This window comes from Blennius ocellaris (assembly GCF_963422515.1).
Source record: "Blennius ocellaris genome assembly, chromosome: 23".
In the NCBI taxonomy this organism is placed as follows: domain Eukaryota; kingdom Metazoa; phylum Chordata; class Actinopteri; order Blenniiformes; family Blenniidae; genus Blennius; species Blennius ocellaris.
Window position 1 is genome coordinate 15576302 of NC_137672.1, and position 16194 is coordinate 15592495.

A 16194-nucleotide genomic window follows, 5' to 3' on the forward strand; every position below is an offset into this window, starting at 1 on the left:
GCCAGCTGCGTGCTCTCAGAGGCAGCTGGTTTGCGGCGTTACTGAAATAGACATTTCTGGATGGAAAGTCTCCAGTGAAACACGGGGCCGTGACCGAGTGCGAGACTACAAATAGTTTTCATTTATTCAGCGAAGAGACGCCGCTGTGCCTTTCTCTGGGCCCGGCGTGCCGGAGCAGATTGATCAAATTGGGCTGGTACCTTTCACTGAGTCCGAGGCATGCCGCGTAAATAGTGTCGGGTCTCCGCAGCGGAAAATCGAATTACATCTCCTCTCCTCCGACAATACAGGTGGACCGCTGCTCCGTGAAAATGCATCTCATCCAGCAGCTAATTTATCAAGTTGCACACTTTTAGACGCTCTTCTTGTGACTGTAGCATTTCTCTGATCCCATCACTCAAAACTCTTCTCTTTCTTTTTCTCGTCCCACAGTGGTGCAAAGGGAGGAGGACAGGAAATAAAGGAGTCACCTGGAGGGTCTCCGTCAATCCACATTTCAGTTGGAGCGAGGGAAAAAGGCACAGAGGGAGAGAGAGAAAGGAGACGAGCAGTGCGAGTCGTGTCTGCTCTAGGCAGCTGTTCCAGCAGCCCATTTCATTGTTTTGGCTGTTGTTGAGTTTCCTGCGTTACTTTTTTTTTTTTTTTTTTTTTTTTGGATGAATCAGTTCATATTTTTAACTTTAATGTGAGATATAACTGCTGTAAAAAAAAAAAAAAAGAAGAAAAAAAAACAAAGAAAACATTATTACTAGCAAGAGTGTTTTATTTTGTTCCATTGTTGATTTCCGACGTTCTTTTCGTTTCTTTTTTTTTCTTTTTATGTTTAACGACCCTTTTTCGGCTGTGAGTAGCAGGAGCTTCCATTCTCCAAACTATTGTCGAAACCCCCCCTCCCCTCCCCTTCCTTTTTACTTAGTTAGGACCTGATAACCTGGTATTCCTCAAGCACCTGAAACTGGCAGCTATTCTCTTTGTGTCTGTGTGTTTGGGGAGCTCTGTGACCACAGCTTAAGCACCACTCAGCCTTCTAGTCACCTAAGCCTAACTAAAGCCAGCCAGCTCGAGCCTGGTCCAGCCCAGTCCAGCCTGCTCCGATTATCTGGACAGGGTAAGGAAACTCCACTTCACTCACGCCTGCAATGCAAGTTGCTTTTGGTTGTTTTGATTTTTTTTTTTTTTGCAAAAATTAATGCAAGGAATCTTGTTTCCTCCTCTTCAGATACTCAGTTCTGTGTGGACGTGAGGAATATGACTGCTGAGACTCTTAACTTCGGCCCAGAATGGTAAATGATCCCGTTTTCTTTTTCTTTATCATAGCTTTAGGTGATCCTGACCCAATTTTAAGAGGCTCTCCTTTTCGGAATCTTCTTTATTTAACAAGATTTTTGTTAGTTTCAAGGCAATTGAAACACTCCTTGGTAGGAGCTGTGTTTTGCATCATTATAATGTTGCTTGCACATTATTGTGACGTTTTTACAAAATTTTGTCAACGTGCACGAGTGGAATTGGGAATATTTTGGGATCAGCGTCGACAAAAGTGGTCTGCATATATAATGTGGCCTTATAGTTTCAGCAGATGTCATTCGCAATAGAAATTCTGCTTCTCCTCAGGTCAATTGCTGATCTGGGAAGCTATGTAAGAAACGAATCATATTTAACCGTTAATGTATGTGAAGCGTTTCCTACACTGAGTGAAATATGTCAGCAATGTGATGGAAATATAATATGATTCTTCTTTTTTTTTCAATTCTAAATATTTTGGGGAAGTTGTTTTTGTCCACAAACCTTTTTCGACCTGTGAACTTGGCTTGGATTAGCCCTTTAACTAGACTGAGACTGGCGAAGACTAAGGGGCGAACTCCTGATTCCGGCACTCAAACATGGCACGCCACACATTGAGGCTCAGTTGCATTTGACATTAAATGCAAATACACACAGAGAGATCTGCCGATGTTCATTACGTTCACATATATGTTAGTCTCCTGAATGATTACACGGATCACACAAGGAGCGGAACTGCAGATAAAAAGAACAACCAATAACGAAAGTAGTTGTCTTCAACTTCCTTCTTCTTTTCCCTCAAAATAAACTCTTCACTTCTCCTTGGTATTTGACCCATATGTTGATTCAGAGGCACTCTCTAATGCTCACTCTTAACACGTTGGAAGCATGAAGGTGGTACTGTTTACAGTGTAAAGCACACGTGTATCTTTTTTATTGTCTATGTTGGGCATAAAAGTGCCTTTAGTTCGAACAAACGTGAGTAATGTCGCTCTCACATCTGTAAATCAACTGAAGACTTAAATCTCTTAAGTGGTTGCCCTCTGTGATCTAAAATCTCCAGCCGAAATCACCACACTATAACATTGTTGTCTTACTTTGCAGTTAACGGGGAAGGACATTTCAAAAGGCTATAAAGTCCAACTCCAGTTTGGATCGCCATAAACAGTCACGGACCATGTATATTTAGCAAAAGGCTAATTGACTATTTCTACTAATAACAAAAGCAGTAGCTTAATAATCACACTGTGCCCTACTAAACAGCAACCATCCACACGGCGGTGGGGATTGTCATAAAGTTCTTTCTTATTCATACAACCTAATTAAACCAGAGCCTCGGTTTCGTCAGTGCCCCGTGCATGTCCATCTCTCCCATCGCTGTGTCTACACATCGTTGTGTGTTTGTGTAGTGATTAACGGGTTGGAAACCGTGTAGCGTGGAGTTTGGTAGCACTCCACCGCTAATGGAGTGCGACTGCCCTGCACATTCTTGGTGCGGCGCCAGCCTCGCAGAATATTTCACTCTTTACACATCTGCAGCTGCGTTCCTCTCCGTGGCCGTTGCAGCTCACTTTTATCCCTGTACTGCACACATACAGCTGTCTGGTGAGCTTGTTTACAATTGTGTTGAAGCTTGTTAGCATTTAAAAAAAATAAATAGGAGAGATGTTTTCTTGGCCGTTCAGAGTGCAAGTGATGTTGGGCACTGTGGTAAAATTCTAAGTGCTATTTTCTACTAAGTCAAATCAGATGAACATAAAAGATTATGAATCCACACATGAACATAATCCATGAAATCCATCTTAGTCCTATTATAGTTTAATCAAGTTAATTTGATGTCGTCGCATACAAATGCTGTGCTACTTCACCCACCAGCAGGTTTTTCCCTCAGATCTCCTCTTATTTTGCATAGTGGCTGTGGCTCCAGCTATTTTCACCCTCTTTGATATGCTACATGCTCCCCACCGGTCTTTCATGATGCGTTCCCTTACCTCTCCCACCCCCCACACCCACCGCTGCATCTCTGAGCTGCATATGGTTTTGATGTGGAGCTGCGAGTCAATGACACACTTTGTCGAGGCATGTGAATGGAGTCATTGTTAAACAGCAGGGCCTTGGATGCCTGCCTACTCGTAATGGCTTTTTAAAATGAAATCTTGAGATTGGAAAGCTAATATATCGGCCACACTGGGCCAAGCATATTCAGGGAGACCTGCGTAGGAGGATGGCTGAGCTGTTCCAAAACATCCACTAAATTCTTTCTCTTCTCTCTCGCTTTGTGTGGCGAGATGGATGCTATTATATTATTTTGTCTCCAATTCACAGTGAAAGGCCTTCTATTAAGGTTATGAAACTGCTGAGCCAACACGCAAGCTTACACAGAGTTATTTACAAGACGTTTTCCTATATTTTATGGTGGGGAAAGTCATTAGTCTGGATAAAGTAATATCAACCTGGCTTTTTAAAGGTACAGAATGAAAGTGCACCACTTTGTGTCTCGGGTGGTGATTTCAATGCGTCATTGTGCTGCTCCTACGGTCCTGTGCTGTTTCAGCTATTTGATTTTAGTTAAGTTTAATACATTTGTTGATTTGTTACACTCACCGCTGATAGCTCGGTTCAATCGTTCAAATACAGCTTCAGCAAAACCCAGATATTTTTGTTAGATTATGATCTACTTGTATGATCTTCAGTCTTTATATGTGCTGATTAAGGTGTTATTAATTACCGCTGGTTGAGAGGTTTTGCGTTATTGATTGATCAGTTCGATTGTTCTATTAATACTATATTTTTGGGAGATTGACCTGTAACTTATACTTAGCTGTGTGACAAAGCACCAACAAGATTATTTCACAGAATGACGTGCTTGTCACTCAGTTTTATGTGCATTTCTCTTTTCCCATGAATTTTCTTAGCAACATTGCTATAAAAGAGTGATATATTCTGGAAGGTTTATGTTAATGTAAAGGCATGAATACAAACACGAGGAGGATGCTGAGGGTAAATTTGTGCTCTGTGTAAAAGATTTCACACGGGGGGGAAAACTCTAAATGTTTTAGATTTGTATTTTTTTTTTTAGGGATTGTTTTTATTTGTTGCCCTAAAACACTCAAACGTCTCACGACATCATCTTGTGGTGCTTCTGTAGCAAAGACCTTTAAGGCACCATTTGTTCACTCCTTTGTGCTGACATCATTTCTGTTGTGATTATGTTATTGAAATAGAGTTGATAATAATCTAATCTGAAGTTGCATTTTGTGTTTTGGGTCGACTCTGGTCTCTGTTGCTGTTGCTCCAGATGACAGGGTTTTTTTTTGTTGTTGATGCATTTGAATGTTATCTTTTAATGGTTCTTCTCTGTTTTTCCCTCTTGTAGGCTTCGTGCACTGTCCAGTGGGGGGAGTGTGACATCCCCCCCTCCTTCCCCCGCCATGCCAAAGTACAAGCTGGCCGAGTACCGCTACGGCCGAGAGGAGATGTTAGCACTTTATATCAAAGACAACAAGGTTAGCTGCCTGACTTCACACAAAACGTTGGCTCCTATCGCTCTACGGGTCTTAATGCTGACTTAAGTATGCAGGTGGAGTTCTTGTCCATTGTTTAAATCAGATCTTGCTTTAATCCACATTGGGTCACGCAGAATTGTGGCACTTGTGTCACTTTAAGGATGTAGAAGTGTGATGAAATGCAAGATGACCATTTAGAACCAGGTCAGTTTAAAAAAGTCATATGTATTGGATTTAGGGCTTTATTAGTTTGCTGGATCCATTTGCTGCTGCTCAGAATGGCTTTAAAAATCAGATAAAGGTCAGATTTGGGCCAGAATCTGACATTTTGGCCACTTTTCTATGCAGTGAGAACAATGCTTTAGTTCATGTTGGATTTCAGTGATAAAGTCTTTCCAAACTCTGGCATGCTGGTACTGAGTTTAGTTTCCAGCTCTGTTGGTTCATATTTGCATAGCAATTAGCCCCATCCTTTAAAATGAGGACATGTTAGTGAATCCTTTTTCTGTGCGTGTGTGTGTCTTTAACTCATGGTTGAGTTCTTAAAAGATGGTTTTGCCCTGCTGAGCCTCTGGTGCTGTTGTTTTTAGGTCCCGGAGGACATGCAGGATAAGGAGTTTGCTGCTATTCTGCAAGATGAGCCCATGCAGCCCCTGGCACTGGTGCCTCTCACTGAGGAGGAGCAGGTCTGCCTAAAACACATCAATGCACAGATAATCTGCAAAAGTTCCACTGTTTGAGTCGGAGCCAAGTGGTACCGCTCCACGATCACGGTCGTCGTTTTGTTCGACAGATCTGCCTGTGAGCTCAAATTCCTTACATTCCTCTGTTTCGGTCCTACCTCTCTCTCTCTCTCCAGAGGAACTTCTCCATGTCAGTGAACAGTGTGGCGGTGCTAAGGCTCATGGGAAAAGGGGTGACTGGAACCCCCCCAGCTGGAGTTGTTCGTGGACGAGGGGCCGCAAGAGGTGGTCGAGGTAAGAAAAACATAAAACGCCAAATAGATGAGAATGAGTCATAAAATAAAACACTTTATGTTGAAGCCACAATCCAACAACAACAGAAATGCTACCCTGGCCCTTTAGGCTGCAGCTTCCATGGCTGTTGTCCAGGCAAAGTAAAACAGTTTATTCAAGGCAGGGCCTAGAGTGCTTGTTTCCTCTGTTTCTCCCACCATCTTGACACAGCACACTTCCTCTTGGCCCGTCGAAACAGTTGTCCCTCCAGCCACACCTGTCCAAAATCACTGGGCTCATGCACTCACCTTGTCCACACACACTCCAAGCTCAATGTAAACACAAGCTGTCCGGTACAGAGCGGCCGAGGAAACGACAGAAGAATGATGCTGTGCAGGAAGGGAGGGGGCAGTGACCACAAGCTCTGTCCCGCGAGAGTGCAAACACCTGCTTCCCTGTGCGTTTTACACAGGCCGAGGTCGTGGCGAAGGTGGATTCTACCAAAGAAGTATTGAAGAACCAGAAGTGGGCTTCGGCCGAAGTGTCCGAGAGATTCACCGCAGCCAGAGCTGGGACGACCGGTAAGGAGATCGCCAGCAGAAATGTCGGTTATAAGTCCAGTGCTCTACATAGAGGTAAAAGCTGCTGAAAGGAGCTGTCATTCGGTTTAATAACTATGTAATCTGCTCCGGTATTTTTGCCCTGTGCGGCTCCCCTGGGATGTTTTATCTCACTTTCGCAGGGATCGTTTCTTATCTGCCCAAACTACAAACAAGTCTCAGTTTGCTGTGTCTTTCCCTCCTGGATCAACTTAAAATGATCAAATTAGTATCTGATATCTAATGCCAGCTGAATCTAATTTATTCAGGACCAGGATATAGTTTATGATTTGGACTGATTGATATTCCTTTTTGTTTCCTTTCCTAAGAGGTGAGCGTCGATTTGAGAAGCCTCTGCGGAGGGAAGTGGGGCGGCCTGGTTTTGAAGAAACTGGAGGTCCCGTGGCTCCAGGGAGGAAGGAGTACACAAGGGCTGACAGCGATAACTGGCGCACCCTCCGGGAGGAGCAGGAGGAGGAGGAGGGGGAGCCAGGCACCAACTGGAGGCTTGCTGGACCCCGCAGGGATGGTAGGATAACAAACATTTACTCTACACTGTAGAGCTTTAAAAGCTATGTTGCGACCTACACAGATCTCGGGCATTTATGTTGATTTCATGGATTCAGTTTCCTGCTAATCAAACATAACTAGATTCAGCTGAGCAGGCTGTGTTCAGTATGAGTGGCTATTGAACAATCAGCATACGAGCTGCGACACAATCCTAGCTAAATATCCTTGTAATAAATAGTCACTAACTTTAAGGGCTCCAGGAAACGATGGCATTCATCACTGGTCAATGTAGTGCAATAACTGAAGAGGAGACGTCGTGTCAACAAGCTCAGGTCATGAAAATCCATATGTGGGTGTTTGCTCATGATGTCTTACAGACTAACACAGCAGTGATTTCTTTTGCTCTGTCCACATTCTGCTGTGATATGAACCCTGTTAAACACTGGGTGCAGCAGCTATACTGACATCTGGTGGAGATAAACAGACTTGTGTTGCACATAAGGCACCATTCAAGTATTTCTCAACACCATCTGTTTCAGTTCACCTAATTTGCCAGGTAGTGATGCAGCAGCAGTCCCAGGAGGACTGATGCAACCACTGTTATGGCTCCTTCACTGCATGGATTATTGTTATAACTTTGTACAGTTTTTTTCCTACATTTAACCGAGTGATCAGTTCTAAAAGTAGCTTTAAAAAAAAGCAAAATAATAATTCCTAATTTGTCTTGAATTGTTTGTGCACAATATATTGAAATAGTAATGTTTGAAGTTGTAACTAACTTTTTCCCAAGTTTTTCTTTAAAAATATTGTTGTCTAACTCTTGATTATTTGGTATTAAGTAAATATGAATATCAAACTATTGGAAATACATTGAAAGCTTATTATTCTCTGTGCAATTATTTTTTTCACAACCTAAACTTTGTTAGATATCTACTTTCTAGCAATCATAATTTCATTAACTTTTTCGTTTGCGGTAAAACACATGATTTTGAAATTAGACTTTGGCTTTCAAAGATAATTCATTACTGAAACTTGTTCTAAAACGGTTTGCTGTATTTTTGCATGAAAATACCTCCAAATAAAGTTTGAAATAGTTCTTAAATCTGTCATTTAATTGTTTTAGACTGAGGAGCCTTGATTGTGCTTAATACTACATCTTTCACCTTTTCTTCCTGGAGAAAATATCACAACGCTGCATTGAAATGTTAAAACGTTTGTTGGCACAGTGAGTCATTCAGAAACCAAATTTAAACTTTTTTTTTCAGGAGAAAAAGTGAAAATCTAGTTTTAATTTGACTCCCATTTTACTCACACTTGATGGACTCTGGCCAGGTTGTTTGCCCATAGACAGGGGTACAGTTTTTCATAACCGATGTTTGTTGTTAGACGGTGGTCCTCGCTCAGCGGGCTGGCGGGACCACGTCGGTCCAGGTGATGGTCGTCGGAGGAAGTTTGATTTTGACTTCCGGGACTCGGAGGGCCATGGCGGTGGGCGTCGGCGTGCAGGCAGCGACGGGCTGGAGGACGACCGGGACGGCCTGCCTGAATGGTGTACGGATGAAGAGGACGGAGAGATGGGCACCTTTGACTCCTCCGGTGCTTTCATGCCTTTGAAGGTGTGTCAAATATCTGCTAATAAAGAAAGCCTCTTTCCAGAATGTGGACGCTGTTGGTGGCTCATCATCACTTTTAACAAAACCTACAAATACTGAATCGAAAGCACAACCAAACATGCATGTCGCTTTGCTGACTTTGTCGTGTTTCGCTTCTTTTCTTGATACACTTATGTCAGAAGGGCGGCAAGGAGACAATCCTGGAGGAGGAGTTGGATTTCAAAGGGATCGAGGAGGAAGACGAGGAGGAGATCTATGCCGATGTGGAGAGGAACTGTACTGAAGGAGACAAAGATAAGGGTGAGGAGAAACTAAATTGATTGTTCAGATCGCATTTTCACCTGGTGCCACATAGGTTTTTTTTGCTGACCAAAGTCCACAGAGGGAACAAATCTCCTTTAATGTGTGATAGAAAGTGTTTAATTTCTTTTCTTGGCTCTCCTCTTGACTGTACAGAGTGTAAAGAAGCCATCTCTGCAATTGGGGATGGTGAGATAAAGCCAGCATCACCCTCCTCTTCTCCACCAGTCCACTGCGCCCCTCCATCTCTGGAGCTCCAGTCCAGCATGGTGTGTCCGGTGGTGGAGAACTCTCAGCTGAGCAACAGCCACTCTGTGAAGGCCAACTGCACGGCCAGTGAAGGTATGTCCAGTCTCAGGTTTCTGTGTGCTACCCAGAGCACGGCGCGGGCCTCGTGTATCCAGGTTTCCCCATCAATTACCGAGACTCGGGTGGTCTGCTTGGTTTCATTTGTCACAACACACTTTCAGGGTAAACCTTCACGTAGCATACACGGAGTTTCCACCGTCCCTACAGCAAAGCATTTCCAATCCATTTTCACACTGAAAGTGACCAGCTGATTTTTTTGGGGTGGGGATACACAAGATCTGATCCTGAGCATTGTGACACAGCTCAGAGGTTTGACCTGTCTCTGTCCACAGTAGTTTGTCTTTATTGGCACATGAGGAAATATGGGATCGAAGTAGCAGGATAGTACACACTCTCATTTACAACTGCATGCATCAAAAACTTGCATGAAGTGATTTTAATAAATTCTCTAAAGTGCTGCATATTTCATAATGAGTGCTGGAGATATGAATTTGTGCTTAGGATGTGTTTTAAGTGCATTATTAGTCTGTGATTCCATGTTGGAGACAGTTTCAGTGCTGCCGGGGATTTTATTGACCATGATCCTTTGATGATGTGATTGAACTGGGTCAACAATTGCAGCATCGCTGTTCATTCAGCTACTAATCACGAGTTCACACAAACCCTGCGCCCTCCAGAGCGGCGTGTTCATTGTCTTGAATAATAATTTGGAAAACACTAATCTGTGCATACACTATCCAATTTAAATGAAAATCAGTATTCAGTGCAGCTATTCTGAGCGTCCAAAACTGCAGCGCTTGTTTTCTGCCTTCATGAACTGCTAACAGACTCCATGATGTGTATATCAGGACTTCCAGGATTCTTAGCCCATATTTATAACCTAAAATACTGTTGGCGATATAATAAAATCTGGAACCAATCAGATGTGTTCTTTTTGGTGCTGAATGATGGCAGGAGGGCCTCTTGCACAATGCTGTTTATGCACAAAAAAAAAAAAGGTCTTCACTTAAAGAGGTTTTGTATCGCTGGATACATTTAAAATCTGACCCACACTTTTTGGACTAGTCGACTTGAAAGTGTATTTCTTTCCAACAGCCTTTAAGCCTTTTTGGAATGTGTTGTATTTCAGAACTTACCTCAATCAAGATGTCATCGATCTGTTAAAAGTAGCTTTACAAATAAAGTCAGCATCTACTGAAACAAAGTGTACAGTTGACAGGAAATGTTGTGTTGGGAGTGTTCAGAAGTGTCGTCCTGGAGTTGTGACCAGAAGTTAGCCAGTATTTTGGCTTGAAATTTAATATGTTGTCCTGCAGTCATTTAATATCTTGTTTACCGAACCTGCTGTTCCTGATGTATAATATACAGAACTGAGCCGGTAGATGGCCCTACCACTCACAATCCAGCGACCATAAATAGAAAAACTATAAATAGAAGCCATTGTTTCACTCGTGTTTCTTCTCCTCCTTGTTGTTGCGTCAGACGTCGCTCCCATAGGCTCCAAGCCCCAGCTGAGCCCCAGCGCCGCCACCTCCTCCACCCTGCCTCCCCCTCCCCCCTCCTCCGCTGCTCCTCTCCTCCCTCCATCTGGAGGAGACGCAGAGGATGACGAAGGCATGAAGCACCTGCAGCAGGTAGGAACAGCAGGAGGCCATTCTGAAGCATCTGCCTTAGCAAGTTAACACAATTGTCTCAGAAACTTCAGCTCCCTCAGAGGAGTGTAGAAAGTAGTCTATATTTCAATGCAGAATATCAAAGATAATCACTGTAGGTTTAAAGGAAATACTGGCCTCAAATGAAATATACAAACACATCAGACCTGTGCAGCTTTGACGTGTTCAATCTCGGGGGTTACTGTCTGCTTGTTATTGGATGTTTCTCACAGCTTGAAGGTGGTGCAGTCTTTGATTCAGGTATTTTGAAGCATCTTAAGAAAAGCCTGACAATGACTCTCCAGGACCCGGGCTAGGTTATTTTCATTCTGGTGGCATGTTGCCTACTTTTCAACTAACTCATTGTTTGAGCTTCAATTAGCCTTCCTCTTATGTTGGAAATGCAGCTGCTTTTGGATTGTCCCAGTTCTTCTCAAATCTGCATTAGATTTATCAGCATTGTTATTCTCTCAGCAGTTGAACTAGGGAACGTTTTGGTCATTGTCTTGTCTCAGCAGTCTTGAAACCTTAGAAGTGTCACCTTTTCCACTTTGTGCAAGAATAGACTGAGTTTGTGTATGTTTGGTGTAGGAGGCCGAGAAGATGGTTGCTTCCCTGCAGGACACCTCCTTGGAGGAGGAGTGTTTCACCCAGGCTCTGCAGCAGCAGCAGGAGAGCAGGAACACTGCAGCTGCTCTACCGCTGTCTCATGAGGCCGCCATGAAGTGGTTCTACAAGGACCCCCAGGGAGAGATCCAGGGTACTCGCAGTGGAACACTCACTGACGTGGTCACAATGAAATATAGCTCTGCTGCAATACGCTAAACATCTGTTCACCATCCAGGTCCCTTCACCACGGTGGAGATGTGCGAGTGGTTCCAGGCGGGCTACTTCACCATGACCCTGTTGGTGAAGCGGGGCTGCGATGAGGGCTTCCAACCTTTGGGGGACGTCATCAAGATGTGGGGCCGCGTGCCCTTTGCCCCGGGGCCCTCCCCGCCGCCCCTGCTGGTGAGACAGCTCCCACCAATGCAGCGCCCGCAGGCCACCCGAGGGCCCGCCGGGACTGTGAGTCAGAGCTCAGCCAACCTAGTGGATGGGGAGGGGAGGCTGGAGATGAGAGGGCACATTAACAGACAGGTTGGGGTAAAGAGCGTTTCACTTGATTCCAGTCTAAATAAACATACCTTCATACATTGCATACACTCTTCATTACGTGGCACATAATGTCACAAAAGTGCATGAATTGTGTTGTAAAACCTGTTTTCTGCATGGTCTGAGTTCGAGTCGTATTAAACAATGATTTGGCCATTCACACTTTCAGGGAAATCTGGACCAGGAGCGCTTGAAAAAGCAACAGGAGCTGGCAGCAGCAGCTCTTTATCAACAGATCCAGCAGCAGCAGCTATTCCAGCTCATTAACAGGTGAGGCTGCGGAGAGGCACCGAGCGGTTTCACCAGATGTGCACTAATCGGTGTCGTTTTCCTGTGGGGTTGTAACTGGTCCTATTTGTGTGGCAGGTGCAGTGAGCAGGGTATGATGCCTTCGATGAACAGGTCGATGTCAGTGCCAGATACAGGGTCCATGTGGGACATGCATACCTCAGCTTCACAGCCGTCAGGTACAGTGCCGACTTCTGCAGGTTGAACCAACAGGTATTATTTAAGATGCACAGATATTTGAGCTACTGCTGCTAAAATGATGTGACTTGATCTCCTTGTAGGCGGTGAAGCCAGTCTTTGGGACATAACAATGAATCCTTCTACTCAGGGTCCAACTCTCGAACAGCTTCAGAAGGTGAGACTGAACCTTCATTCAGTTGTTCTTCCTCTACTTTGTCATCTCCTTCTTTTCCTTCTTCAGCCATCATCATTCACGTGGGACAATAAGTGAAATCCATCTCATTCTTTCCATTCATCTTGTCCATCATCATCTTCTCTCTCTTCGTCTCCTTTCTGTAACATCTTTTCTCTCTTCACCATGTGTCCAAAACCTCTGACGGTACCACATGAATCTTTCCATGTCATATATCGGGATAATACTTTAAACTTGTTCAGTTCAAACACTTGGTTGCAGTGTTCCTGACCAGATAATTGAAGTGATGTAGAGAAGCTGAACACAATAATACACCTGGACTTATCCATGTGCTTTCTCCTCCAGCTCCAGCAGGAGAGACGAGACGCTGAACTCAGGGCGAAGCGTGAGGAGGAGGAGCAGCGTAAGCGGAGGGAGGAGAAGAGGAGGCAACAGGAAGAGCAGAAGAGGAGGGAGGAGGAGGAGCTATTGAGACGGAAGCAGGTAAGAAAGGAGAAAGACAAACTGGTTAAATTGACCCTACTGTTGTTTTGTAGCGACGCATACTGACATGTTTGTGCACCAGTCTTGTTTTCATTTTAATCTTTGTATTTATTGATAGATCATAACTACAGTAATCTAATACAATATCGTGATTGTGTCTTGCAGTGTCGTCAGCAGCAGGAGCTGATCATGAAGTTGCTGCAGCAGGCCCCCCAGCAGCAGGGACCTGGGGCAGGCGGCTCCAGTTGGAGCGGGGCTTCCTCGTCAGGGCTTTCGAAGTCAGGAAAGCCCCCAGCTCTGGCTCTGCTGGAGATGCAGCAGGAGGCAGAGAGGCTCCTGAAACAGCAGCAGCAGCAACAGAGAGCCCAGCAGCAGAGAGACCGCGTGAGTTTGGTTCAGAAGCTTTCACACACTGCGGATGTCAGAAAATGGTTTATCATTGCTCGTATATTCAGCCTGGCTCCTCTTTTGACTTGCAGCACTCTGGCATGTCGATGAGCAGCTCCTCCATGGGGGGGCAGTGGGTGGACGGTGTTGGCATGTGGGGTGGGTCCAGTGGAATGGAGGGTAAGGGCAGCAGCGGTGGCTCCTCCAGCAGCATGGGCATGTGGGATGAGGCTGTGAAGAACCAGGCCAGTCTGCGAGGAACCAGCAACAACAACCTGGGCCTGAAGAACAGCCGCAGCAGCCCGTCACTCAGGTAGCATGCCATAGATAAAAACGTGTACACACTCCACATATTAAAAATTTCTGTGGCTTTCTGCGGATGAAAATAAGAATTGTGTTTACCCTGGAATGCCCTCCACAGTGATCAGTACATGATGCGTCGTAAGCGGACGGAGGAGGAGGACAAGCTCCTGAAGCTGCTGCAGGGCATGAAGCCTCAGGATGGCTTCACCACCTGGTGTGAACAGATGCTGCATGCTCTCAACACCTCTGCCAACAACTCTTCCTCTTCTCTGGATGGTAAGCCACTCCAATTTATGTAAATCCGTGATCGCTGCCAGTCTCTATACAACAGAGACAATACAACACTTTGCTCATGCCCTAATCGTTTTCACTGTTTGCCTTTGTGAAGTTGCCACCATTGTGGCATACCTGAAGGAGGTGGAGTCTCCCTATGCAGTTCTGGATTTCATCCGGTCCTACCTAGGGGACACAGTGGAAGCCAAAGAGTTCGCCAAACAATTTCTGGAGCGACGTGCCAAACAGAAAGCCAACCAACAGAGACAACAGCAACAGGTAGGACCGTCACCTCCTCCTCTCTGCCCATCTCCTTCCTCGTCACTTTAAAAGCATTTTGCCACAAAATGTACAATCTTTGTTCCTCTTTGGACTGCTGTCTTAGCTTAAGGAAACTTATTTACTCCTCATGTAGGGTGTCGAATCTGTGAAGCTTTTGCTGATTGTTCAAAGAGAGATGATTAATATTGTTTTTCAATGATGATCAGCATTGCTTTGCATGTTTAGAATGGTTTTAACATTCTGAACTTGTAATATCTGCTCCTTTCTCTGTCCTAGTTATCAAAGGAAGTGGCTGGGTTAAACATGAACTTCCCTCTGCAGGTAAATGCAGATAAACCTCCACTGCATGATTGATTACAGTCAGGATCAATAAAGAAAGTATTCATATATCTACAGACACTAATTCAGAGTAGAGCTGTTGACCGTAAACGTACAAGCCACGCCTCAGACTTTTTCTTTTTTTCCGTAATGAAAGCCACAGCAGCCAAACTTTGGTTTTCTAATGTGATTTAATTCTGAAAGTTGTTCTAAAAGCACAACTCTATCTCATAAGAAACAGTATAATCTGTCTCTTTTTTTAACTATATTTTGTGCCTGAAGATGGAAAGAGATGTTATTGTGTGGACGTTTTACAGTAAAGCCAGATCCTATTGCCTCCATTTTCAACAATGTATTTTAAGACTTTCTCAAAAAAACAACTGGCTTTCATTCGAAACAGTTGTGACTTTTCCAAACCCAGTAAAAGGGACTGTCAGGCTTGGCTGTTGTCTTGAGTTTTCCACCAAGCGGCGCTGCTGTCATGACACCACGGCGCATCATCGGAACTCAGTTGGAGTAACTGTAACATGCTTTGTCATTAAATTGAATGTTTTCTTCTTTCAGGACTCGATGCGAGGAATGAATCCAAGCACTCTGCAGTCCATGTTTCAGGCCAACCACATGGGCAAGGCTGGTCTCTATGACAACCAGGGGGGAAAGATGAAGAAGAAACCGCCCATGATGCTGCACTCTGACCCCAGCATCTTAGGTATGCAAGTTTTCTAACCCGCAGCCTGGAAATAGTCTAAACCCACAAAACATAACTGCTCGACACGCAGGCCGGTGAGAACGTCTCACAGAGCATAGTGACACGGCAGGAAAATAAGGAATTCTATCTGAAACATGCAATTTTTTTCCTCCTGCACTCCCCATGTAAACTACCACTTTATACATTTTTATATTTATTTCTTAATAACTACTAAACTTTCTGTGACCGTCCAGAGCTGAGGAGCAAATTCGCAGAGATCAAAACTTATTGATGGTGCAGTTACATGTTGGACACATGACACTGAAATACAGTCTACAAATAATTTTTGCATTTTTGTTTCAGAAATGTTTTGCGTTTACATTTATTAGATGAAAAGATGGCAATCTCAGAACGAGATCAGCCACGAGAGGAGACTGTGAGGTTCCATTCAGGCGAACCACCACTGGACAAAACACCATTTCAGTGAAAGGTTTAACAAGCTGGAATAGTCTTCCAATTACTATTAAAGAGTCTTCCACATCTACAGCTTTTAAAAAAAGAGCTCAAACTGTTTAAAGGCTAATCAATGTGATTAAATGTAAAAATACAGCTGCTTCATCTTACTCACCAGCTGAGGTCTAACATTAGTGGAGCTGAGGACCTCTCACAAAATAATTTAGCTTTGTTGTTGTGATCATCTGCTGGGCATGTGCCTGACCCCTCCCTCCTCTCTCCCCCCCCCACACCCCCTCCCTGCAGGGTACTCATTCCACAACGCGAGCGACTGTATGAATGAGATGGAGATGGTGGAGGATTACTGATGTGACGCAGCGCAGCAGCAATAGCTACCTGAGGCCTTCTGTCTTTTAATCAGACAAACCTGATGACGAATGTGCACTGCTGGGGGAACCAGGGGAT

The 16194-nt window shown here is 44.3% G+C and overlaps 1 protein-coding gene across 4 annotated transcripts; it reads left to right on the forward strand.

The window, feature by feature from the left end:
* Positions 1–729: 729 nt before the first annotated feature.
* On the forward strand, positions 730–16173 carry gigyf1a (GRB10 interacting GYF protein 1a). 4 transcript variants are annotated; one of them, XM_080518724.1, is made up of 24 exons: positions 730–1108; positions 1220–1283; positions 4658–4787; positions 5378–5473; positions 5647–5764; positions 6216–6324; positions 6672–6871; positions 8239–8468; positions 8645–8765; positions 8922–9107; positions 10557–10708; positions 11318–11486; positions 11571–11872; positions 12051–12151; positions 12248–12348; positions 12451–12524; positions 12888–13025; positions 13191–13409; positions 13505–13725; positions 13834–13991; positions 14104–14267; positions 14547–14591; positions 15153–15297; positions 16036–16173. In XM_080518724.1, the coding sequence occupies exons 2-24, from the start codon at positions 1249–1251 to the stop codon at positions 16095–16097; spliced, it is 3276 nt and encodes a 1091-aa protein (XP_080374850.1). In that variant the 5' UTR covers positions 730–1108; positions 1220–1248; the 3' UTR covers positions 16098–16173. The 4 variants fall into 4 exon arrangements, with proteins under 4 accessions (XP_080374850.1, XP_080374852.1, XP_080374851.1 ...); XM_080518726.1 differs by having other exon boundaries at positions 12254–12348; XM_080518725.1 differs by having other exon boundaries at positions 8648–8765.
* Positions 16174–16194: the final 21 nt, after the last annotated feature.

Bases quoted from the DNA above. Each gene is read 5' to 3' on its own strand.
- gigyf1a (XM_080518724.1), top strand. From the start codon at position 1,249: ATGACTGCTGAGACTCTTAACTTCGGCCCAGAATG. The intron at 5,765-6,215 runs GTAAGAAAAACA...CGTTTTACACAG, and splicing joins GGCCGCAAGAGGTGGTCGAG to GCCGAGGTCGTGGCGAAGGT. The intron at 8,469-8,644 runs GTGTGTCAAATA...CACTTATGTCAG, and splicing joins GTGCTTTCATGCCTTTGAAG to AAGGGCGGCAAGGAGACAAT.